Genomic DNA, 26,878 nt, shown 5'->3' with positions numbered 1-26,878 from the left:
CATTCCAAGCCAGTGGCTAACTTGCACTTTAGGCACAACTCGAATATCCTTGTTTCTGAACTGGTGACCCTGCAACTTATGACAGAAATCTGTATTAGTTCACAAGGGCACAGGCTTGCAGTTTGCACTATTAAATTTCATTCCGTTTCTATTACTCTAGTTCTCAAGGTTATTCAGGTCTTCCTGTATCATATTGCCATCTCCTTCCATATTAATGATGTCTCTCACTTCTGTGTCATCAGCAAATTTCATTAACAAACTCCATCTTCCTATTTTAAGGTAATGAAAAAAAATATGACTGAAGATGTATCTTATCTTTGAGGAACTCTGTTAGTAAAATACCATTCAAAGCCAGGTATCACAATATTAGGAACCAAATTCTTCAGTTTCGCATTTGCAGGAAATAAAAATCAGCTCAGGGAAAATTAAATTTTAGATCATAGTGGATATAAATATTCCAAACTCTTGTCTTCAAAAATCTGAACTATTTCATACCTGAAATTACCTAAAATTTAATAACACCTACGTAAAATATTAGAATAAGTCTTTTCATAATTCCATGTACAGACCTCTTTACAGCTATAAAAATTTAGAGTCTAAGAGTTGTAGTCACAGCGTAGTGGTCACTTTGTTTGTTTCTAAGCATTTGACTCTGGTAGTTAAAATATTTGGTTTTCAGTGTTTTTACCCTAGCAGTCAATTTTACCCTTTAACCAGTCTTATCTTTAATTTCTTTTTGCTTTCCTACTATTCCAGCAAATCACAGCTTCCCTAGAGAAGATGATCCCCATGCTTGAGATCATATTCTCCATTAATTCCTGTTCTCTGTGGGTCTGAAAGTTAAAATTTCCTCATTTTCCTACTTTAGGCAGCTGTACCATTCTTCTCACAGGAAACACTGGGCCTAGATTCATACCTTCTTACCCCTTCCCTACTTTTTATGTGGTTGTGTTTGTTTGTTTGTTTGTTTGTTTGTTTGTTTTTCCAGTTGGAGAGTTCAGTGTCAGCAAAATCAATGAAAATGATTGGCGATATTTCTTTTTTTCCTTTTAGCATTTTATTTGCAAAATTATTGTCACTGCAGTACATGATCTTTTGTCAAATATTTTAAAGATTTCCATTTACAACAGCCAAACAGAAACTCATACCCATCTCAGCTATGTCTAATGCTACATTTGTGTCACAGATCAATCTCAGAAGAGTGAAAGAGATCTTGGTTTGTTTTTTTCCAGCAGAGTGTAGATAGTGTCTTGTTTTCATTTAGCAGAAAATGACCTACTGGAAGCTCAGTTGGCTGCATCATTACAGTAGTGCAGTGAGGGGACTGCAGTTCGTATGGAAGGAGGAAGCAAAGAACAATGAATAGTTGCACGGCAGTAGAAGTGCTACATAACGCCAGTGTAACTGGACCTACAGAGAAGTCCTCTGCAGATCAACCATTTAATATGAAGAGTTCATGCAGGCAGAACTTCTGCCAGTAAAATTGCCTTGTCATAGAATCATAGAATCATTTTCGTGACAAGAGACCCTCAAGATCATCGAGTCAAACTGTTAACCTAACACTGGCACTAAACCATGTCGCTAAGAACCTCATCTACGTGTCTTTTAAACACCTCCAGGGATGGTGATTCAACCATTCCCCTGGGCAGCCTGTTCCAATGCCTGACAACCCTTTCCATGATGAAATTTTTCTTAATATCCAATCTAAACCTCCCCTCGTGCAATTTGAGGCCATTTTCTCTTGTTCTATCGCTTGTTAATTGGGAGAAGAGCCCAACACCCTCCTTGCTACAACCTCCTTTCAGGTAGTTGTAGAGAGCATTCAAACAAGGCCAGAAACAGGTATACGAAGAGGAGATAAAGGGGATTGGGGACACATGCTGGCTGGGGTGTTGGTGAGGAGAAGAGCAGCTGGGCTCTCCCCTCACCTCTTGCACTGCTGCCACAGTGCCAGCAGCCACCAGGACACTCATAAGGTGCCCTGGGGCTGTATATGCTGCTGTTCTTGTTTGAACAAGAAAGTTTTACTGGCAGAAGTTCTGCTGGCATGTGCTACTGACATAGCTGTTTTGGCAGGATGTGTTCACATTTGGCTGTTTCTTAAAGATGCAGTGTGTCCTCAGAGCATCAGGCTTTTATCAGCAAAAGAAGTCTGGCATGACGGGAGGCTAACCCAGAATACCTTGTGCCGTGTTTGGGTGATCGCCTTCTGGTAATTTTTTGCAGCATGTTGTAGAGCTGCCATTGTATACTGTGGATACAATGTCACATCATAAAATTTGTGTAAATCTTGGGTTAGGTTTTCAAAAAATCTTCTGTCTTGTGTGATAACCTGTTTTTATTTGTATGGTTTCTTCATATTGTAGATTGTTCACTGCCAGAAACCCAGACCGTACCAAACAGCAGAGCTCTCTTGTTCATTTAGGGCAGATGAAAGGATTCTTTCATATCTAAAGAGCAGCCTAAAATGTTGGGTACTGTGAACAAGTGGAACACAGAGACAATGAATGATAGCTAACTATTTGCAGTAAGTATTTGCTGGACTACAAGAACAAATTGTAGTTTTGAGTCATACAGCGAACACTGAGAGAAAATTTCAGGGTTGGATGTCAAGTTCATGGCAGCCTCACAGCACATTTGCTCTGAGTTAAGAGCTGCTTAAAGAGGAGACAGTGGAGAAATAGGTGGTGCCAGCTTTTTGGAAAGCTGTGCCAATCTGGTTATTTTGGCATTACTTGGGGTGCTCAGTCTCTAGCGAGCTACACAAAATTAAGTATTTCCTGCTGCACGGTCTTTTCATGCTGGGTAATGTGCTGGAAATAATAGATGAACCTGATAAAATGGGCTTTCATAACTGGTGGAACAGTAAATAAGGTTTATGTCCACTTTGGTCCCATCTTGTTTAGAATACATAACATGAAAGCAGTGCTTCTCCATGGTGATCTCTCTAGACAGTATTTTACGTCCATGTAGTTTGGGAGAAAGCCCATGCTTGCCTCCCCATCTATCCTGTTTGCATTAATGGAGTTACAAAGCCATCTCTGGCAATGAAGGCAGCTCTGGCTGGAAAGATGTTTGTAAAAACAAGAACCCGGTAACTGGAAAGAAAAAAAAAATATCCACCAAACCATACAACTCTAATTTCTAATTTAGCGTTCTCCTGCAAAAATCATGAAGGGTCTTCTCACTGGGTGCTTTCATGTGCTGAGTGGAGTTTCATCTTGTTTCCCGAATTCAGCACAAAGCCAGTGGCACTGCTTTACTTTTTTCCATGACATTTCCAGATATTAGTGATAAGTGCATTCCTTAGATGGCTATCATGCACGTAGAATATATAGATGGATGGAAAATATGTAGCACTTAGAGACCATATGCATGCATGGAACCTGCTGGATCTCTGCATATATACAGCAAGAGTGATGTGTTCTGGACACGTCCAGTTTATCACATATTCACAGATACTCTGCTCAACACATGCACAGAAGGTCTGGCATGACTGTGTATGTGCTGTGCCGTACATGGCTGGGACATCTGTCTTAGATTTCTTTGACACAAATCAGGAAGTCCAAGTTGTGTAGAACAATTTATTACAAATATATATTCACTCATTGGGTTCCACTGTCACTAAAAATCATCTAAAGTAATTTGAGCTTGTTCCAATGATACCGCATGGTATTGGTTTAAAGCAAGCATGTTCTGTAAATTATGAATGTGCTCAGTCACTGCAGTAGCTTTGTTTCTGCCGTGAAAGTTTTGGTTTTAACTTTTTGGACTTTTTCTGAATACTGACATTTCAGTACTCCTAATATACACTCCCCCTTTCCCTCCCACCAGCAGCTGGTAGATACAATTTGACAGGAGAATGGGTTAGGAAGAAAGGCAACAAAATGCTGATTCAGAAACCCCGAGAAAATAAACACAATCACTGCATTAATGCACCAGCCCTTTTACAGTTAATTCCCTTCCTAAATTAGCTACATGTGTTCAGTGAGCTCCCCAAGGGGTTCTGTATCTCAATAGTTCTGACTCTGTCCATGTCTCTGTTCCCAAAAATCTCTTCCAATTTAGGCAGTTCTTGGTATCCTTCACTGCAAGCTGATGTGAATGGTAAGAGCAATATCCCAGCTCAGCAAGCTGTCCATGAGGAGTGCACAGCCATCGTAAGGAGTGTACAACCAGCTGGTCATAAAAGGAGCATCTTGGACCACTAAACTTAAGGCTGTGTCTTGTGAGAAAACAAACTTCTTCTTTTTCACCTGGCACGGGATCTTATCACAGCTTTTAGGCTTTATATTGGATTGTGGCCTCCATGATCTTCAAATTTTCCTTCCACATCTATTTATTCTTAAAAAAGGCTGTTGCCTCAAGTATCCCTTCCTGCTCTGGCTGTAGAAATTTGGGTCTTAAACTGAATAGCAGCACCAAAGTCATGCTGAGTTCTGTCAGTCTAGTCAGGTCAAAAGGCAGACTGGAAGAAAAGCAGACATTTCACTAACACACCAGGGATTTCCACTCCCTGGGGGAGGCAGCAGAATTAACAAGAAATCAGTGAAAGCAGACATTGATGTAGGGACAATCGCATAGCAGGCGTGCGGCTGGTGGATGGCTCACAATGCTTAGTTGGTACAAGAAGTCCTTACGTGTTGTGTGTCAGCAGAAATGCACCAGCCGAAGGGAAGCCAGCATAACATCACCAGGAAAGCTCAGGTTCTTCTTGACAGCACTGGACAGGCAGCAGGGAGGGAATCAAGTGCTGGCCAGAGTGAGGGTAAGGTGCAGAGTATGCAGGATACTGGCACAGTGACCAAATCACACTGAACAATGCAAGCTAGAGATTGATCATGGAAATTTCCAAAATCTTAAATTTCAGCCAAATCTGACTATGATTTAAGGAATTAAAAAACATACATCTATCACAGAATATTTAAGATTTAAAGGGACCTCTGGAGATCATCTAGTCCACCTCCCCTGCTCAAAGCACTCAACTACAGCAGGTTACCTCAGGGACCTTTTCAATCAGGTTTAGAATATCTCCAAAGATCTAGACCACACAACCTCTCTGAGCAACCTATTCTACTGTTTGACTACCCTCACCATAGAAATTTGTTCTTATGTTTAAATGGAGTTTTCTGTATTTCAATTTGTGCCTGCTACCTCTTGTCCATTCACTGGGCACCACTAAGAAGCCTGGCTCCATCTTCTTTGCACCCTCCTTCCGATATTTATATATTATTATATATTTTATATATTTATTCTTTTCCCATGTTATCCTTGCTGCAGATAACAGAGATCTTCATATACCTGTTTGATTAAAATTTATTAGACCACGTAGTATAGGGGTTGTTTCTAACTGCTGTAAAATGAACTGTTTCACCTGCTTTTGTAAAGAGCTACAAGTGATATGAAACACAGAGCTTATTTAACAGCACATACCAGATCGTCTATGTAAAGTTGAATACGACAAGAAGATTTTTTTTTGTCCAGATTGCAGGTGGGACTGTTGTTTTGTTTTGAAAAACGAGGAAAGAAACAGGGGGAAACGGGGCTTGCACTGCCAGTTGTGTTGCTGAAATTGCACTGGAGTCTGGTCTTGCAGGTCAGCGACAAGCAGCAGTGAACAGGATCAATGAACACTTGGCAGACAAAGCGTGTAACATTGTTAACTCATTCTGAATTGCTCTCAAATATAGGCCTTATATACTTGGATATCCAGATAAGTTTAATTTCTAGACAAATTTAAGTTAGCCGAACTGAAAAGTAAGACTGGATACCAGCACAAAATCCCTTTCATGATTTTCAAATCTAAAAAATAAAGTAACTCGAATGAATATCACATAATTCAATACTTTGTATTTTTTTGGTCAGTTAGGCAGAACTGCTCAGAAAACACTGCTTTTACCTCAGCAATCTCTTGAACAAATACCAGCCTGACTAGACCAAGTCATTTTATATGTTTTGATGATACTTCCATCCTAAAGCAGTGTTATTGCGAACAAGAAGATTTAATTAAGTAGCCGCATTTAAAATAGGTGCTAAGAGAGTTCATTCAATAAAAAGCACATGAGAAACGGGATTTAAGCGAGAAAGTTGTATCAGTTGAGACATAGCACAGACATCACAAAAGAAATATTTGCTATAATTGCCAAAGCTCAGAGAATGAATAAAAAATTAACTCTTCAATTTGATGACCTAGAAAATAGAGGAGAAATAATGTGCATATGAAAAGGATTAAAGAAGAAGCCAAGAAAGAAGGCTTAGTGGGTTTAACTGGGTGGATTTAAAATTTGTTTAAAGAATGATGAGATGATAACAGTAAAAAGAGATTCAAACTGGCTTTACCATGAAACAGATCTACACATTTTTTCTGTGAAACTTTGCTTGTATTATCTCAATAAAAGACAGGTTCAGAAGAAAATAACAGAGAAAGAACTAACTGTGAATGATCTGAAAATAACGTGCATGCACACACACACACATTCTTTTGGCTTTTAAGGAAGACTATACAAAGAAAAGCAAGTACAATACTAAATGTTTTCATTACATCTGAGGTATTGAACTTGGCTGTAGAAGAAAGAGGAGTAGATGTCTAATTATTAGAGATAAAGTAGAAGGCAGCAAAGATAATGGCATGTGTTATGTAAACTGGGTAGGGTTACACATGGAGATCTTTTTACTGCTATCATGTTTGTCAGAATCAAAAGAGGACCTGGAAAAGGATGATTTTCTAGAAGAAAGGGGCATAACAGTCTTGTAGAGCTATTCAGAAAGACAAATTAAGTTTAAAATGTCCACAGAGTTCTTGTCTAACAAACATGAGGAAGTAAAAGTTATAGTGTTAGTAAGCAATTAGTAAAAGCAGCTTTAAGTCACTAAGATATATATCTATATTTACATATAAATGTATATACAAGATGAATTTATTTGGAGAGTGCTTTCAGATATATCTGATGTTCTAAAGGAAGCCAGGAAGAAGCTTGGTCAGATGGAGCTGTATTTGTTGTGTTATTCTATTACTCACAAAGACATAATAACCACCCTCCTGTAGCAGTTTTTAGACAAATTTCAAAATGCATTCAGAGATAGCGAACAAAGGCTGTCCTTGTCAGTCACGAACAACCCACTTGCCGCCACAGGCCTGTCTTTGTTGTTGTTAGGTGCCTGGAGATCTTCTGATACAGGGTGGTGATGGCATTAGCCATCCTGGCAGTGGGAGGTGCACAAAGAAGCTGATCAGTGAGCACCTGGTGCCCCTGCCAACGGGGTCCCAAAACCTGGAGAAGAGCTCATCTTTGGTAGGGCCTCACCCAGGAGGCAGCATGGTGGGGGGCACAGCACGTGTGATCCCCTCCTGCCATTCCAACAAGGCTCTCCAGCCTGTGGGACCGACTGAGCAGAGCTCTGCCGTGCGTGATGTGAAAACACCCATATTTCAGCCTTCCCAGAGAACAGGGCTGCACTTCGGGACCAAGAGGAAGCCGCTGAGATGACCAACCCGGCTGACCCTGGGAAGGGGTTTTGAGGCTGATCACACCACACCTCAGTCCCCTGGTTTTATTTTACTCTGGAAAGCTTTCAGCGTTTCCATGTCCCATCTGTAAATCCGACCTCAGAGAGAAGGTATCACAACAGGACACATTCTGCATTTCCAAAACGAGCAACCTTTGCTATTCCGAATATGGACTTTTGCCACTTTTACTGTGCCCTAAACGTGCGCCAGGACAACTCGGCGGAAGCGACCGCCACCAGAAAACCACCAATTAGCGGGCCAACGCCGCAGCAGGACCCCTCACTGCTCCTGCTCCTGCCCCTGGGGTGCGGGGACGCCAGCGCGGACAATCAGCAACTCCGACCGCCGCCAGACCTCTCCGCAACGCCGCGCTCGCCCGCGCCCGCCCCGGCCTGGGCCGCGCATGCGCCCGTAGGTGACCGCGCAGGCGCCATGGCGTCTCCGGGCTCCCCCAGACCCGCAGGTGCGGCTGTGGGGTTGCGTGGGGCTCTACGGTACCGGCGGCACGGCACCGGTGCCACGGCGGGGCCGCGGTTCTCCGGCGGAGGTGGGTGCGAATCCCACCCAGCACCAACGCGCTGCCGCCTCGACCGCATTTCACCCGCGGCCCGGCGGCCGCGGTGTGTACTGTTGCCATGGGAACAGCGGGCGCCGGTCCGGCCGGGTGCGGGGCCCAGCTGCGGCGGGGAGGGAGAGCGGGACCGCGACCGGCGCCCCGCGGAGGGGGGTCCCGACCCTCCGCCGCTGGGGGCGGGGGTGCTGGCGGGGCCATTGGGCAGAGCGCCTTGCTCCGAGCCCGCTGCCGGCGACAGCCGTGCCCGCCCGGCCGTAACGCTCGTCCGCCGGGGCGCGGAGCCCCGGGCTGGGATGTGCGGTGAGTCGGGCGGGAGGTTGTGCAGAAGTGGCTGGGAAGGGAGAACGTCCGGGGTGTTTCCCGGCAGCTTGCTGTCCACCGTGTCCAGGGGAGAGGCTTGTTTTGCCGAATTTAGGGGGGTTACTCTGCAAAGCCTGGATCAGCTTTGACTCCACAGGTGCTGCTTATATGGGGAGTTCTTGGACATTTTATCTTACGGCCATACTGGAAATCTTGCTCGGCTGAAGGCTGCAGGCTCAATTTCTCATAACTTTGGTCTAATTTCTTTTTAACAGTGATTGCTTCAAAATTTCACCAAGCTGAAAGCTTATCAGTTGTGATTGGTAAGTTGCTGATGTTTAAGATTGTATCTAATAATACGCCTTATTAATTCACTGTTATTAAGCCTGCATTTGGATGCTAACTATTCTAGAGATTTGCCTGAGCAGACAGAACCTGGATTCAGATGTTAGTGAGCAGACTGTTCAAGACTTGAGTACAGGATTTCTCCTTATTCTGCTTTAGTGATTGCAAGTATGCCCGCTCTGTGTGCTGGCAATTAAATGACCCTGGCTTAGAGATGGGAGATAAGATGGCAGAGTTAGTGCGGTGCCACATCTCATATAGTCAGCCATGCTTCTCTCATGTACTGATTGACCCGAGATAAGGGCTGCCAGCGTGCAGCTGTTTCTCTTCTGGAGACAGTGAGGACTAATCTGAGGTTCTCTGGCCAGTCATCTGTTGAGCTGGGCTTCTCTGACCCAGTGTCACTTTCTACTGCTTTCGGTTCTTCTTAGACAGAGAAGACCAGACCTCTGGAGTAAACAGCTCGGGAGAAAAAAGACCAGAGCCCAAATATGGCTTTTCAGACACTGTTGTAATACTCTTCTGCCTTCCAGTAGAGAGTCAGAGAGGAGGTATTCATTTGTACAAGTTAAAGGCTACCTGGGAAACGGTGACAGCAGTGGGGGACAAGATCTGTGTGTACCAGTTATGCTGTCCCCGTTGACATTGCAACATTCCCTTTATCTGTCCCCTACTGGGATTGGGGAGCAAAATGGGAATGTCACTGGATTTTCAGAAAGAAGCACTAACAATTAGAATTATTTCTTATTTGCAACTGAGATACTTTACGTTTAAAAGGCTACAGAGTAGAGTTCGTGAACAAACAGAAATTCTTACAAATAAATACAAAAGCAGACAGAAATAGTCTTGTATAAACAATGAAAAACAAGGGTAAAACGTTGTATGCTGGGCAGCTGGTGCACTTGTTCTTCCACTTCTGTGCTGCTCCTTCATTTTATACTTTAACTTTCTGCTTGTAACTTTTGTTTGTTGCACCATATTTTAAATTAGTCTCTGGCACTGCAATTGCGTGGTTCAGGTACCTTATTCTCATCAAAGTCAAGAAAACTTCTGGTGACTGGGGAGGTTTTCCCCTTCTGCATGGCTCTAGGTTATTGCTTTCTAGGAAAAGAAGTGGCATAATATACCTGAAGGTGCTTCCTCAAAACTTCTGCGGCATGGGACACTGAAGAGCAGTTGAAACTTCTTTCTCGAGTGCTGCTGCAGCAGAGCAATTGCTTGATGCTTAATTGTTTCAGCCTTCGGCATTATAAAATAGAGAGTGCAAATTGTCTTTCTTTTGAGAAAGTGATGGTGGTCGTACTGTGATGGCACAGCAGCCAAACTCATTGAGGTAAAGAGGTACTCATGGTTCTTAAATGCTTGCAAGAAAGAGGAAGCTTTCTTATTCTGTCATATATATATATGTGTGTGTGTCTGTGTGTCTGTGTGTGTGTATATATATATACACACATCTCTTATTTTATAACACTGTTTACTTGTTTCTCTGTGTTCTGCTGCATTTTCTAGCTAATGATTGTGGGATATCAGTTAATAATATATTGGTACCATATCACTACCACAATTCTAAATGTGTATAATGCTACCTTATGCCAAAATGACAAAGCGTTAATGCTCTCATCGGGCCGGCAGTAAGTCCGACATTCTGCTTGCTGCCGCTGCAGCGCAATAGCTCCTGGCTCGCTCTGATCTCAGCCTCGGCGCTGGGAAGCAGCGGCTGTGCCCACCAGCCTCGCTGCTCTCCCCTCTCTGCTAAAGCAGCAGCACAGCTGTGAGCTCAGTCAGGCATTTGAACTAAGTCATAGGTTCCCTTTGCAATGGTAATAAAACCTTGTTTTTAATGGATTGGAAGTGCCAAAGTAGCAGGACCTAATCAAGCTTACAGTAGGAAAAGTTCCTATGCCAGTTCAGAAGAAATAGGTAAGAGATGAAGGCATCAACAAAAAGTTATTGTAATGAAACTGTGGCAAATAAATGTACCTCTAGCATAGAAAAGTTACAGTTGACGGTAGAGTTAACAAAAACTTAAGCTGATTGTATCAGAGGTGGTGCTGTACCACAGAAACACGTAATCTCTCTCAGGTTGCTTCTTAGTTTAACAATGAAGAACATATACAGAGATCCTATAAAATACACATTTCAATGTCACAGCACAGAGATTTTTAAGAACTAAAGAAAGTGGTGTCCCTCAGAGATGAAATGTAAGATATTAAATTTCTTGAGAAGATTTATTTTAAAATTTAGCAAGGTCGATGGAAATATGTAGACCTGAAAAGAAGAAGTGTGAATTAATTCAAATTTCTGATTTGTAGAATTGTGTTGATTATCTTTTAGTATTTATTCACAGCTATTTTTTCCATGTATGCTGGATAAGAATGGTATCAGACATATGGCCTATGCAGAAGACCTTCCACTTGAAGGTCAAGATCTTGATTCTTAGTAGCTGGGAGAATAGGGAATGATAATCTACCTTCCCTGTTCAGTGGGGAATGGCTGTATAATTGCTCCAGACGGCTGCAGTGGAATTCCTTACTTAACTCTTTTGAATCATGTTGTAATAGAGGGAAGAGGAGGGAGCACAGGGGGCCAAATTCAGTCACAGTGAAGAAAAGTAACCTATTAATGGTAATCAAAAGGATTTAAAATACTGACAGGCTCCTGATCTGTTTCTCTGTTTTGTAATTATGCATGTTTTAGTGAAAGAGGTTGGTGCACTGCTCCTTAGCATCCAATTTTATCTTGTGTAGTTCAGCTGAAGAGGTTGGTTTGTGTATTAATTAAAGAAACTGTGCCAGAATGTACAGGCTCTGAAGGACAGAACAGAAGAGGCAGTTGGAAATGTAACAATGCAGAACAGGAAGAAGTGAACTAAGAAACTAGAGAAATAGGATTTTTGCTCCATAGTGTAGAAATAACCAAGATGACGGTGTCTGATCTACTGTTGTTTCATTGTCCTAAACTATGTGAGGGAATAGAACCTACCAGATGGTCTGAGTCAAAGACAGTGGAGAAACGTATTTTTCTCTTTAGGTAAGTTTGAAAAGCAGAAGAGGAACTTTGGATGGTTTAAGGTTCATTGTGACTTTGCTGTAAAATGATGAGGATGGTATCTACAGAGAACTGCACCAGGATAGTGATGGATTTTGGGTGGCTCGAGAGATGCAGCAGTCTTTCACTGCCTGCAGGACAGAACACAGATTCAAATTTGGGGTTGATAATTTATCTTATATTAGTGCTATTTCTGCATGTGCTTGAGGGTGGGTTCAGGAGCTGTTTCTCTTGCAGAAAAAAGATTGCCTGTTCTTCCTTGTCTCTGCTTATCAATTACTGGTGGCTGTGGTTTAGTTACTGGTAGCAATATCTCTTTGATTTATTGGAAGCTGCCCTTGGTAAGGTTGATAACTTATTTGGGTATTTCTTACATTAAAGAGAAACTTTGTTTCTACTTGCAGCATATTACTGAATTCTTGTTTTGGTTATGATGTTTTTTTTATAAGTAACCAGGTGTTAAGAAACATATTTTCTGAAGTACTGGAGAGTACCACGTTTGGCCCAGAAAGCACTGTGGGTACTGAGTGTGGTGCATTTTAGCTCCTTCAAAAACCTGAAGGTCCTCCATGTCATATGCTTTCTGTTCTTCTTCAATATTTTCCTACAGAACAGAGAAATTGTGAGGAAAACACAATATCAACAAGCCTTATTTTCCACTACTGCACCACTGTCTAGGATTTTGTTATAATATACTTTTTAACTACATTGTGGTAGCATAAACATTGATGAATTAATAGATTATAATTTAAAACTAACATTATATTCTATACCTTCCATTTTATTGTACAGTGTTCTTGTGCACTACTTTGCAGGGGAATGCAAGCTTCAAAGAATAAAAATACACAGAAGGCAGAACCATTCTACAGGCTTTCAGTCCCAAAGCAGACCAGTTCTGAAATTATAAATGAAGCCAGAAATGTCCTACGAACACTAAGAACTCGGAGACCGTTCACACCTACAGAAGACCAAAGGAAACTTTTTGGATCTGGATCCTCACGAGCTCCTCAGAATAGACCCCCTTCTGTTTTTAGGTACTGTAGCTTCAAGTTTTTTTTTTTTTTTTTCAAATATCCTTTAGCAGCAAAAGATTTGATTCTGTAATTATGTTTCTGGTGATTTTTTCCCCCTGTGTTAGTTTGTATTCCTAATCACATCCTCGCCTTCTTCTAATGATCCTTACTGTTGGTGTTAATCTACACGTCCATGAAGTTCCTGTGGATCAGAGCTACCAGAGGCAGTCATTACACTAGTTTTGTATGTGGAGAATAGTATAGGAAAGTGATCTGTACCTCACCTTTTCCTTAAGGCAATGTATGCTTTTAACTGAGATAGCCTTCAACTTTTTCCTAGACGCTGTGAAAGCTTGCTTGTTTCCACATAAACTGTATGCTAGATCTTTTTTTTAAGAGCTTTCTCGTGTCTTTTAAAATACAAAATTGTAGGTCTCAAAGTTTGAAATGGTCTTTTTTTTAAACAAAAGTTATACTACTTCAAAATTATTTCTGCGTGGAGTTTTGTTATGTAGCATAATTCACAGAGCTTAATAGATCTGTCTCCTGTGACGAAAGAGAAAAACAAATGTATATTGGGCTTTTTACATTTTCCCAGTGTGTTTTTGCTCTCCTTATATGCCATATAACCTAATGACTGTAGAGAGGAGTTGTAAGCTGCATTTGTAATGTTAAGTGTCCAGGCATGCTGGAAAAGACGCTGAAACATGTTTGAGTGACCATACAAGTAAGTCAGGGTCGATGCTTTTTTCATGGCAGCATGACTTGAGGCACTTAATGTCTCAGGTGTTCCTTGCTGCTTAGTGTTGTGCCCTTACAGAAGGCAGGAGCCCGAGAGTGACTTGGCTGCTTGTTAGTGAGCAGGTGATGAGGTCGTTCTGGCTGACATCCGTGTTTGTTCTGTCCGTGCTTCTCCTGTGTATGGCGAGCAGCGTGCCCATGCCTGCGCGAACCTGGGCTTTCTGCCCTGCGTTGTTCTGCAGCTTGTGTCAGATAGCTTGGCCACTAACTGCAGTTGGCTTCGTGCATGAATTTAAGCTTATATTAGAGAGTTGTTATGGATGTATATGAAATAAACCGTATCATGGCAGATGTGCAGATGATCTTGTAATTCTTGTCCCTTAATGCTGCTGAATTCTTGGATATCCAGGTTAAATAGCGTTCGTGGAAGAAACACGATGATGTTAAAGTTCTCTGTCATTCTTCCTTTCTTCATCCTTTCCCTTGTATTCATTGGCAAAGGGAAGAAATATGCAACAAAAAACCAAAAACAACAGCAAAAGAAAGCCAACCACAGAACACTGGATCAGCTTTATTCATATTATGTTTCATTTCTTTATAATAGTCTTCATGCGTCCAGTTTTGATGTGACTGAATCAAGACCAGTGTCTGGTGTTCGTCTGAGCCCACTGAATCACGTGAGTACTCTGGAAATGACTCTGTTCAATTCTGGTATAAAAATATGTGTATCAGTAGTGTTAGGAAAATATATGGTTTAGACAGGTTGGAGAGAAATGGAAGCTTGTTGTAATGTTAATCTGAGACTTACAAAGTCAGTTTTGCCACTTTTTCCCCCAAATAAACCTGAAAATAATTTAAACGATTTTAAAATGGCTATATTTCTTTATAATTCTAAGTTACATGAAAAAGAATCAGAAGACAAATATTTGTGTCAACTTTCTTGTATGAATTTACTAAAATAGAAAAAAAATTATGAGCATCAACTTGAACCAGCAATGTGCCCTTGCCACCAAGAAGGGAGCCAATGGTATCCTGGGCTGCTGTAGGAACAGTGTTGCCAGCAGGTTTGGGCAAGTGATCCTTCCCCTCTGCTCAGCACTGGTAAGGTCATACCTGGAGTGCTGGCTCCCATTCTGGGCTCCCCAGTACAAGAGAGGCTTGTAGAAACTGGAGGGAGTCCTGTGAAGGGCCACTGGGATGATTAAGGGACTGGAGAAAGTCTGAGAGGTCTGGGACCATTCAGCCTGGAGAAGAGAAGGCTCAGGGAGGATCTTCTCAATATATAAATAACTGAAGGAGGGGTGCAAAGAGGACAGTTCTAGGCTCTTTTCAGTGACAGGGCCAGAGGCATTGGGCACAAAAGTGAAACACAGGAGTTTCCCTCTGAGCATTAGGAAACACTTTTTCACTGTGAAGGTGAGCAAGCACTGACATGGGTTGCCCAGAGAGGTTTTGGAGTCTCCATCCTTGGAGATCTTCAAAAGCTGCCTGGACATGGTCCTGGGCAAAATCATCTCTAGGTGGCCCTGCTTGAGCAGGGGGGTGGGCAAAATGTCCTGCAGAGATCCCTTCCAACCTCAACCATTCTGTGCTTCTGTGATCAATAACTTGAAAGTAACTAGATTGATTGTGCTATTTGACTTACACATCTATAAAGCGTAATGATTGTAGTTTATTTAAAAACCAGATAGAGGTACTTGTAAGAATCCCTTTTCCACCTCTGTGGAAATTTTGAACTATTTTCTATTCATAAGTATTTATTCTTTCAGGTATCTTATGTTTAATCTTTAAAAATAAGATTAAGTCACAATCATTTGTTTAGCACCTGAGAGAAGAGAGAGCATGCTAAAACAGCCAAGTAGGCTTGCTGTATATATTGTTTCTTCAAGACGGTAATCTAAATGTAACATTATTTAGGAAATGCTGAAAAAAATTCCAAGAAAAGTTATACTTCAGTAATTTTGCTAAAGTTATGTATTTATATGAATCAAATTAAAAAAAAATTGGACCATACTTATATTTAGATTAGATATATCTACAGTTGGATTAAAATACTGGTGTTAAATTTTCATTTCTCTTGTGTATGAGAGTGGAAAAAAGAGAAAACTACTGTTAAGACCAATGCAAAAAATGCCTTTTCTGTTTTACCAATGGAGATAAGTTAGTACACTGTAGATGTAGAACTTGTTTTAAGGACATTGGAGAGAACCTTGATCTTAGAGGTCGATGTGTTTGTGTAGGGCACAAATGTTTTGTACCAGAGGTTCAGCGGGTTGGTCACGTAAGATACTGACATAAATAAAACTAGAACTTGAATGTTTCTGGATCTGCGTGATTTGTCTCAGTGTGGTAGGAAGTGGTACAAATGATGTGGACACATTTGAAGTGTTTTGGAAATCCTATTTTAGTGCTCAAAAACAAACCATAAAGAATAGACGTGCCTCTAGAATTGTTAGTGCAAGTCTTTGGCACAACTTTTTTTTTGACAAATAAGCATATTGCAGATGATGTTAAATGAATATTTACAAGGGAAATAAATAATTAGGAGTTTCAGTTGCTCTACTCAGGCTAGTTTTTGTTTTCTGCACCCCCGATGTTTGCTTTTACATGGCTTTCTGTGATGCTAATGGTATAGATGTCTGGCTTGTTCAATGTAATGGTATCATTAGATTCTGGATATGAAAATGAAAATTTCTTAACAAGTGAACTTATGTAACTTTAATCTGTTCTGTTCTGAGCTTAACCCATTGTATAAGTAATTTGGTTTTCTTTTTTTTTTTTTTTAATTTTTTGCTTATATGAAAATGAAATTACCTGTGATTTTTATGTGTTCTTTATCTTTGTCACAGAAACCAATACTAGTCACTTTTACCAAAGATGAAGATTCTTCCATTTGCCTTCCAAAGCCTCCTGCGGATGCTGCAGAGGTTAGAGAAGTCAGCAGTGCACGGGCGCGCTTATTTAGAAGAACCTCTCAGGGAAATTTCCTTTCTGCTAAAATGGTTTCTCCTGATCAGAGTAAGACTCTTTTGATACATACTATTTTGTAGAAAAAAACCTGCATGATGGGTTTTAATAGTGTTAATTACATGAATTATTATATCAAAGGACCTACATGTCCTTTCAGAGTAAATTTTAAAAATATTTAAATGACTTTAAGGCCATATGAAAATGTGATTTCCAGAAATGACACTAGCTTTCACTTGTGAAAGTGAGTTTAAAGTTACTCAGGTGCATTTCTTTTCTATAGGTGTCTAAGTAAAGGAATTTTAACTGAAAGTTTTCTTCAATGAGTAAAAATAATGTTAAGTGCTGATATCTTTTAAAGAGATAATGAGATGGCATCATCTAAGGAGATTCCCTGGTGGATTATTGAGCAAAAAGGGAGGAGTAAAAAGGAATTATATGTCTTAACAGGCCTCCAACTACACCATATTTGCTGTTAAAAGTTTCCTTAGCAGAGACTTAAATCCCATGTTTAGCAACTTTTATTAAAAGTAATTTTCTTGCAGATGGGGAATGACGTGACATTTTGGTTTCCTTTACATTGGGTCATGATAAAACGTGCTGGAACCCTGTCTTTAATGAAGACTCATTTGTAATAGTGACATTCTTACATTGCCTGGGATTGTTATTTTACATGATAGACTGAATATCTCACTTTTAACCTTGTTGCAAAATAAGTCTTATACAAAAAGTACTAAACTTTACTTCATTATTGTGTACATATTCTATAAATATGTATTTACATCTTATACCCCTATATGTAGTTTAATCCGTTAGCCTTAAAAGTTGATGTTACTAATTGGACAAGGTGAGGACCTAATGTATTATAATTATAGCCTGAGTTTACCTCTTCTGCCCTTTGGGGATCATGCAAATGTTCACCTAAGTTTTTTTGTGCAGATTCTTATCACATATACATACCAAGGTATAAGATTTACAGTTATCTCTTGCTTGAGGTTCTTCACAATATACAGATCCTGAAATAGAAACATTCATTTCACGAGGTACAGTCCACCTATCTGTAAAATGGAAATTAAAAAAAAAAAAGATTAAAGAGTAAAATGTTAAAACACAAACCCAAATGACTTTAAGAAATTATGTTCATAAGAAGACTTTGACTACTTTGCTCTAAATAGTCTTAAGCTTTCTCACCTTTTAAACAGATATAAGCAAATTTTGATAACATAACATGACAAACAGTAATTCATTTTGAGCTCCGTCACATATATTTATTATATCTCTTCTACAAAATATATTCTCTTTGGCAATTTCAGATGAAGAGAATCCAGATTCTGAAGAACCCTCTATGAAGAGTAATCTTTGCAGAAGTAATGATAACTGCTTAGCAGAGCAAAGGTCACACACACCATTTAATGATGACAGTAGACAATTAATTTGTAATGAGCATATCAGCAGATTGGAGAGGGAAGACTTCCTAAAAGGGACAGCAGGAACATTCTTCTTTCAACTGGGAGGAGAAAGGTCAGTGTTGCTTGAGTGTGGTGATGTGCACACACCACCCAGCCTTCTGCCTACATCTTCAATTGTGCAAGTATCAAAATGTTTAAAATTGATGGAAATTAAAGGTAGCACTATTTATACATTAAACCAAAAATATGTTTAGATTATTAGGAAAAAGAAAGATTTATACTTCTGTTCTTAGGAAGTTTCTACACTGAGAAGACTAATTTTTCCAAAAATTGTTGGTAGGAATTGCTTGATATGAGAACTTTAATTTTGTTTGTTAATTAACATTTCAAAACTAAGTCTTCTAATAATTGCATGTAGAATACTCAAGTTTAAATTCAATGTGCTTGTTTTTATAGTTTAGGTCTCTTGTTTGAAGTTGCTATAATTCTTCCCTTAGCTCCGGAGATGGGTAGAGCCATGTTTTCAGTTCCGTATTGGGAAAGTATGTGTTCATACACAGAAAACCAGGCTTAAACTCACTGACAACAGAGACAGCATTTTTTTGTGTCTTTGAATTTATTTTAGCTCATTTTTTCTATGACCAAACAGATATAAGAGATTAATGAGACTTATGTGCATGCAGTCTGTTTTTACTGAACCTAGGTTATTACATCCATTCTGTAGTTCACAGATCTGCATTCTTGCACAGGGAGGAATAGTCTGTGGCACTATATTCAATAGGTGTATCAGTCACTGCATGAGTAGTTGGATGAACAACTGATTTGTGATAATAACATTGACAGATCTGACAATCTCTACAACAAAGAATGAATAACAGTTTATTTTCAAAACACATCCTATAATCTCTTATTTACTCTTAAATATAAATACTTAGCAGTAGATACCTTTTTTTCCTAGTATGTTTTTATGCTTAGGAAAAAAAATTCCATGGATATTCTTAAGTACCTTTGATATTAAGTAATATATTCTTAATTCCATAAAATGAAATGCCTTTCATTTACTAACTTGATGATTATACTGAATAGTTTAGAGAATGTTGTCTATTGAGGCTATTACAGCAAATGATACAAAGCAGAGCTATTGTAACATTCTTCTGTTATATCAGACTGAAAACAGGATTAAAAAAAAAAATCTGAAAGACTGGAGACTTGTGGGAGCAAAGAAAAAGTTTCATGAGTATGGAGGGAGGGAAAATAAGAAAACAAACCCAGTGATGAAAAATTGTGGATGAAGAAAAGTTAAGCACCAAGGAGAATAATTTTCTCCCATGACAATCAGTGACCCAAAAGACTTTTTAGGTGAGGACTGGATGGATTATTATACTACATAAGTTATTGTAGTTTAACTTCTATTTAGTGTAGTGTGGAGTAATTCAGTGTTGCAGTTCGAAATGGGTAGTTAGTTAATAGTATCCAAGTGTCTCTAATAAGAAAGGACCAGTTGATACTTTCACTAATTGGAAAGAATGATCTTCCGAGTCATAACTTTAAAACTTGCAGGTGTGATTAAATAGTTGACTCATTATACATCCGTGCTATCTGTTCAAAGTTAAATACTTCTCTTTTATAAGATTGAGAGCTCTGCAAGTTTTTGATTTGGGGTTTTTGTTACTGGTACTTTTCACAAACACCCATTCATGTGGCATTGTGTACCATAATCATGAAGTTTTCTGGCAGTCTGAACCACAGAATGTCATGATTAACCTTGATTACCGTGATAGTTTTTGAAAATGAATGGCTTCCCTGTTGAAATACTCTAAGGGACAGGCAAAAAAGCCTGTTACCAAAAAGATTGTTTCTTGCAACATGAAGTTTTATAAGATGTTTTCAGTTCAGTTTCTCTAAACTTCTCCAGAGGAGTTTTAGAAAATATACAAAGTTAAAAGGGGAAAGTTATGTATTTTCAATTTTATTTTCTTTAGCTATCATTATGCATATTTGAAGAACAAGCTGTCAAGGTTCATCTTGTGTAAGCTTTGCTGGCTTTACTTTACCCTGTTACTTACTTTTCTGTTTCTGAACGTGATAGCTAAAATACTGATTCTGACCATAAAAGAGGGAATGTTAGTTCATGTAACTTGTCATATCCACATTTGAACTAGGGAGAATAACACTAGAAGTAGCTGAATCTCACCCATCACTTAAGTTAGATCTCAAATTACAAGCCTTAAGATAATACAGAAGAAAGTTTTCCAATCTTATTCTGACTAGTTTTCTCCAAAACAGAGAAGTAACATAATATTCCTTCCTCTTTCTGTGTTGAATGGAAGATCTGTATTTTTGCACAATGCATCTTTACCTTCTCCTGTGGGTTGTGCATGCTTTCTGTGTACTTGAGACAGATGATTTTTGCCAATTCTGCCCAAGAGATGCTGCCTGTGCTGCTTTATACCCTTGGACCAAGGATCACTAACAACATTTGGATGCTCATATGGCTTAGAATACCAGACATACCTGTAAAGCTGCAATAGTTTTGGTCCCCTCGTCATAAGAAGGACATTGAGGTACTAGAGAGAGTGCAGAGGAGGGTGATGAAGCTGGTGAGGGGTCTGGAGCACAAGTCTGATGAGGAGTGGCTGAGGGAACTGGGGCTGTTTAGCCTGGAGAAAAGGAGGCTGAGGGGAGACCTTATCACTGTCTACAACTACCTGAAAGGAGGTTGTAGCGAGGTGAGTGTTGGTCTCTTCTCCCAAGTAACGAGTGATAGGACAAGGGGAAATGGCCTCAAGTTTGCGCTGGGGAGGTTTAGATTGGATATTAGGAAAAAATTCTTCACAGAAAGGGTTGTCAGGCTTTGGAACAGGCTGCCCAGGGAAGTGGTGGAGTCACCATCCCTGGAGGTGTTTAAAAGGCGTTTAGATAAGGTTCTTAGATACATGGTTTAGTGCTAGAGTTAGGTTAGGTTATGGTTGGTCTCAATGATCCTGGGGGAACATTGTCTTTCAAACAAAATGATTCTATGATATTATGAACAAAAATAATAACAGATACTTTCCCTTTAGTAAAGGACAAAGATTCCTTATCTATATCAGCCCAAGCAGTTCATGCTATTGTATGATGGAATGGCTCTGGGTAATCTCAGCTGCTCTCATACATTTTAGCTCATGGCTAAGACTTAGACCAATAAACATGTTGGTTCAGTATTCACATATGGTACTATACAAGTCAAGCAGACCTTGATCTTTTCTGAGTGCAGAGATGTCATTCTTCATCTGACAAGGTGGTTGAAACATATCGAATACCTGTCCTTCAGTATAGTTCATTGAGTTTGGTCTTGATAGGCATTGTATATGAAAGGTTCCAGTACCGTAGATGGGTCATTGCAGTAAGAGAATTTTGGAATTCTTTCTCAATAGAACATGTTTACAGCTACCAGATGATCACTATGATTAGATTGCATCTATGTCTATGTCATAAGTATTATACTTGAGGCATCTTGTATGAAGTTAAAAGATATTTTTATTTAGAGTACCTTGTATTCAGGATTAATAGGTTGAGACCTTAAAGGAATGTGAAGACTTTTATTACCTGGAGTCCTGTCATTCTCCACATGGAGCAGTTCTGTCAGCCTCAATTCTGTATCCCAGTGACTTAAAACCCTTGCACGAATTAAGCAAGGGGATTGTAGAAATAGTATACCTCATACAGAAGGAAGTGCATGAGGCTCTTTACTCCTTTGCCCAAGTTCCTATATATGTACCAAAATTACTTTTCAAATAAATCTCTGTTTTGGTTAATGATGAAACTGTGGAGCATGCCAAAATAGCATGGCAGATTCCTGCCATTAATGCTGTTACATTTATTTCAAGGAGAACAGAAGGAAGGTATTTTATTCCAGCAAGAGACTTTCAATCTCAAATTCTTTTGTTGTTCCAGGGACTGATGAAAAGAATGAACAGTGCTAATGAAATCATTACCCCTTTATAAAGGTACTAGGGCAAAAAGAATAGAAGAGGACCTGTTGAGGGGAAGAGTTATTTGTCATTTTGTTTGCTATTCTGTTTTGGAAATAACCATCTAGTTATAATAGAATAGGTATATTAATTGAAGCAGATTGAATTTATTGACATGTTGCCTCAGGAAAGCAAGGAGCAATTGCTGACAGTCATAAGGAGGCTAAGTTTTGTTTACATCTTCATCCAGCCATTGTGCCTTGCCATCTATTGTGATTGCTATAAAAAATGAAACTTCTAAAATGTTTTCTGCATTCATATATTTCAACAGAAGTGTCAACAGCGATAGCAGATTTGTTGATGAAGGGCAGCAGTTTCCCTGGTGTGAAAAGATGATTTTTTTTTTTTTCCCTCCAATTTCTCAAAATTCTGAAAGCTTAGATGTCATTCCAGGACTTCATAGAAACATAAATGCCTTCAATGAGGAAAAACTTGGTGGCAAACAGTTGCTTCCCAAGTGGCCTGCTCTATACTTTTTTAAAAAAAGTTATTACCATAAATAGCTACAAAAGGATTAGAAGGTGCTGTAAAGAAGATATACTGTGTCCTACCTTCCATCATCATTGCTGTCCTTATTAAATGCCTGTTTGACAGAATCCCTGAGAGGTGTTTATCAACTGCTTCCGTAAGACTATTTTCTCTTTCTTGTGCTTTTTAGAGTTTTGGAATGCTTCAGTAGAAAACTACAAAAGCAGGGGACAACTGATTGCTGTCTGATTGCTTAAACTATCTTCATATCTGCACCCAAAATATTAATTCCTTCTCAGAGAAAAGGATTCCTACAGAAGAGATAGATTTATTTTAAAACAAAACAAAACCCACAAAAACATATTCCCTACTATTCAACCAATGAAAAGAAATACAGAAAACTAATTCTGACGTCCTTTTGGCAATGTAAAAGGTCTGGATAGTATAATTAAATAGGAGTAAATGCATTAATCAAAAATGCAAATGCTAATTGGCATATGGAAAAAAATTAATTTCTGTGAGAGTGAACGATAAAATACTATTTTTTTTTCTCGTTTTTCCAAAAGCTGAAACCAATTCCTATTAGTGGCTTTGGCAAAAATACTAGGATGTTGTTTACACTTCTTTTCAAAGTCTGCAGAACAGTGTCTTAGTTATTAAAAATCAGTAACTATGGTTTAGAATTAGAACTCTTGTTTCTTGATCACTAAACACTTGTGGTGGAAGAATCCCAGTAGCAGAGGACTTATGTTCTAAAGCAGTGGCTCTTAAGCATTGTGTAACTGAACGTTGTCTGAGAAAATGAGTCGTGGTCTCTCTCACTTGCTCCAGCTCCACATCAGACTCCCCTTCTCCTTTGCCTTGGGGTTCTTGCACCACCTTGTTCCTTGCTGCAGACTCAGGGTCTGCTGCATCATATTTCTTGCTCTGATTCCCACAGTCACCTTTAGTTCCTTTTTAATTTTCCCGGGGGCTGCCATGCTTGTTTTTGAGATGAAGCTGTTGTGTCTGGCTGTGCCCTGATAAACTCGGTCTGGTGTCTTTGCACCGTGCTCCCCTGTGCTCCTGCCAAGAGATCTGATTCATAAGATCACTGTTCTGAATAATTTAGAAGAATGACAAAGGTGAGTGCAAAGTCCTGCACCTGGGGAGGAACAACCCCAGGCACCAGTATGTACTGGGAGCCTTCCAGCTGGGACATGGATTTGTGGAGAAAGACTCAGGGCGTCCTGGTGGACTCCAAGTTCATAGAACAGCTCAGGCTGGAAGGGACCTCAAAAGGTCATCTGGTCCAATCTTTTGTGGAAAAGGGAGCCTAGATGAGATTACCTAACACCCTGTTCATCTGCATCTCGAAAACCTCCTCTGCATCTGGAGTATTGGGCTCAGTTCTTGACTCTCCAATGCAACAGAGATACAGAGCTGCTGGAGGGAGTCTAGCTACTAAGGTGATGCAGTCCTTCATACAAGGAAGGCTGAGGGAGCTGGGACTGTTTATCCTAGAGAACAGAAGGCTTGGAAGGGGTCCTATCAATGTACATAAATACCTGCAGGGAGGGTGCATTGTGACACCCTCTTTGGTTGTGTGAAAAGAGCTCTTCCTTCTCCCCCATAGCAGGCACTCAAAAGAGGAAAAACTAGTTATTTACCTGTTATTTTTAGAGACTTTTTGGTTGTGTATATGCTTTCACAACACATCCTTGCAGCTTTTCCCTTTGTAGTCTGTATAAAATTTAAGAATCTTTGGTTGAAAGGAAAGTACACAACTGCTTAAATAGCCAAATGATCCTTATCAACAGAAGGCATGCCATCCTGGATACTGCTAGCATTAAAAATAAACCCACATTACAGTGCGAATGTAGTCACAGTCTGAATGTACTTGTCAGTAACATCTCAAAGAACTGTCTTTCTGAAGGACATATCTGTTTCAGGATTACCCACAATCAGGGGGACTGAGCTCTGATCAAGTCTGAAAGAACACCTTTGTACCCAGTAGTCTTTTTGATACATCTGGCTTGCCTGAGCAGGCCCTCAGAATCTGCTTAGCATTCCTCCAAATCTGTTCTTCTTCCCACTTAGTGAAATGTCTTGATTTTTTGGGGGCAGATACGTCACGTCTGGCTTTCCAATGCACACAATGCGTGTTTGTAAAATCGGATGTTCAGAGCTTGTATTTATGTATAAACAGTCTGCATCTTTTACTTACTGCAGTGCTTAGGCTGTTTTTAGAGCCTTGTGTAAAGTTAGAAATTGCTCTCCTGGATGTTTGAAGAGCTGAAAACATCGATATATGAAGGATCCAAAAAAAATTTCTAAAAATTGGAGTCATGTTTTCAGGTTTAAAATTAAGAAGAAGAAAGGAAGTTTGTTGGGGCTTGAAGGGGATTAATGGAGGAAATGAAGGAAAGAAGGAAAATACACTGGGGAGAAATAGCATGACTATGGGGGGAAAATGGAAGAAAAAAGACCAGGTGGTGGTGGGGAATGCATCAGGGTAGAAAACACAAAGGCAGAAGCTGAAGGAGAAGTGCAGGTTGGGCACCCCAAAAGCACCCTCTTTGCTTTTTGGTCACTGTTAGAAGATGCTGGACAAGTACGACTTTCAGCATCACCTATTATGACTTTTGTATATTTTTGTTACATAAATTGCTAGTGTACTTTCACATTGAGTATGACTGGTTTTGGTTTTGACCTTATCAAAATAAAGATATAAAATAAAAGGGCTGTAAGGCCGAACAGTGAGACTACCAGGGGCTTAGATTTGCTTATGAGGAAGGAACTTAGAAGATTAGAACTGTAGTGCAATATATATAGAAAGTGCTCTGCAAATATAGATGCTCAAAAATTGTATGCTCATAATTACAGTTTTCTGACTTAAGAAAAAGGCACCAAAGAAATAAAGGCAATAAACTCAAATGCTTTAGAAATTTGTTTAAAAATAAACTGAGTTCCACCCCCCAACTAAATATTACTTTACTTTAGAAAATGCTACTAGAAGTTAGCAATGAGGGCAACATTTTATCAAGAGCACATGGATGATAAGAGATCTTTTATGTGGTGACAACACAGAGTAATGCTTCTTATCAGGAAGGAACTTCTGAAGAGGTTTTTCTTACGGTGTCTATACCAGTTTTATGTCTTCTTCTGATAGACTAAAAAAGGAAGTTGAAGACAAGCTTTTGGACCAACTAGTCTATAATCTAGTTCGTATTTTTATGAAATGTATGTAAACATATGTTCTATAAATTTTAGTATTGTGGGTTTTTCCAAGCTATCTTCCACGTTACCTAGAAATGTTGCTTAAATATTGCTCATGTTTAAGATTTACTGCTATTTGGAAATTTTTGTGTGGAGCTGAGTGAGAGAAAATGCTGTTTTGTTAGTCAGTCTTCATAAAGTCCTTGGATGTTAAGCCTCATATTCCTTCTATTTCTGATGGTGGAAACTAGTTTTGTTCTTCCAATGTCTTCAGCCGCCCCTCATCCCAAAGAAGTTGCCTTAAGCAGTCATGTAGAATTTGCCAACAAGAGATACCCATAAATACAAACTTAGGGGTGCTTTGCAGAATCTTGTTAAGTTCTGGATCACAAAGTTCACAATTGAGTTTGTTTTCCTTGTTTAAAAATGGAAAATAAATGTATTTCCAGGCACCAGCTAGTGTTTACTGTGTATGGCTTCCTTACAGGAAGCAGCCTGCGTGTGAGTAGCTCACGGCCTTTGTAAGACACTGTTCAGATTCTGGTTTACATGGGATAGTCCCAGTTCCTCTCTCCAAGAGAGAGGATCCACAGATTCAGTTTACTTGGATGAAAGAGAAGAGGTTCATAATGTCTGGAGGAGCAAAGTCATGTGAGATTTTGGCACTTGCAGAAGCAGATAGTAGGGGGCTAATGGCCTTTTCCATATACACTGCCCTTATCTTTTGCTCATTCTCCATTATTCTTTGAAAACTAACCCTTACATTCTTCATCCTTTATTGCACTATCTCAGTTACTATGCTCCTTTGTTCTTCTCCCACTTCCATATTTTCTAGTTTTGCCTCTCAAAGTTGTAAGAATAGGTAGGTGTTACAAGAACCTTATCATGATGAGAAGAAAGAGTAGTGTCTAGAGGGAATGCCTTTCAGTTCGACTATTCAGAAAACACAATCGTGTTCTCTTTTCTTTCCAGTTAAGCTTTGCTACCTCACTGATCAAAGGTGCTTGTGAGGGACAATTCTGTAGAGCAGCATTAACTTTTTAGTATTTAGGCTATGTGTCCCTGTTAAATGGTAACTGAATAATCCATGGGGCACCAGGGCTATGTCTGTACTAATAATTAATAAAAATTAAACAAAGAGTCTCTGGCTTTGTGGCCAACTGCTGTGTCATGGATTATGGTAATACAATGAAAGTATTTTAACCCTCTCTCCACCACGCAAAAAGTGTTGGCTGGGGATGCCCCTGCCTCTGCTTGTCTGTGGCTTGTGCACAGACATTTGTCAAGGAAAGTAC

At 39.6% G+C, this 26,878-nt stretch overlaps 1 protein-coding gene across 5 annotated transcripts in view; it reads left to right on the top strand.

Annotated features, from left to right (window-relative positions):
• The window catches only part of ARMC2 (armadillo repeat containing 2), an 81,835-nt gene that overhangs the window by 8,116 nt on the left and 46,841 nt on the right, over positions 1 to 26,878 (top strand). For 3 of the 5 annotated variants that reach the window (XM_082048877.1, XM_082048878.1, XM_082048874.1), the window contains exons 1-6: positions 7,928 to 8,054; positions 8,657 to 8,704; positions 12,590 to 12,808; positions 14,133 to 14,205; positions 16,378 to 16,546; positions 17,809 to 18,016. In XM_082048877.1, the coding sequence (XP_081905003.1) occupies positions 12,594 to 12,808; positions 14,133 to 14,205; positions 16,378 to 16,546; positions 17,809 to 18,016 (665 nt within the window). In that variant the 5' untranslated portion in view covers positions 7,928 to 8,054; positions 8,657 to 8,704; positions 12,590 to 12,593. Of the gene's footprint in view, positions 1 to 7,921; positions 8,055 to 8,656; positions 8,705 to 12,589; positions 12,809 to 14,132; positions 14,206 to 16,377; positions 16,547 to 17,808; positions 18,017 to 26,878 lie in introns of those variants that run through there. The other 2 variants (XM_082048875.1, XM_082048876.1) reach the window with 2 other exon arrangements.

Source organism: Streptopelia decaocto (genome assembly GCF_964273445.1).
Source record: "Streptopelia decaocto genome assembly, chromosome: 3".
Taxonomy (NCBI): Eukaryota; Metazoa; Chordata; class Aves; order Columbiformes; family Columbidae; genus Streptopelia; species Streptopelia decaocto.
This window is presented reverse-complemented; position numbering and strand designations above follow the sequence as displayed.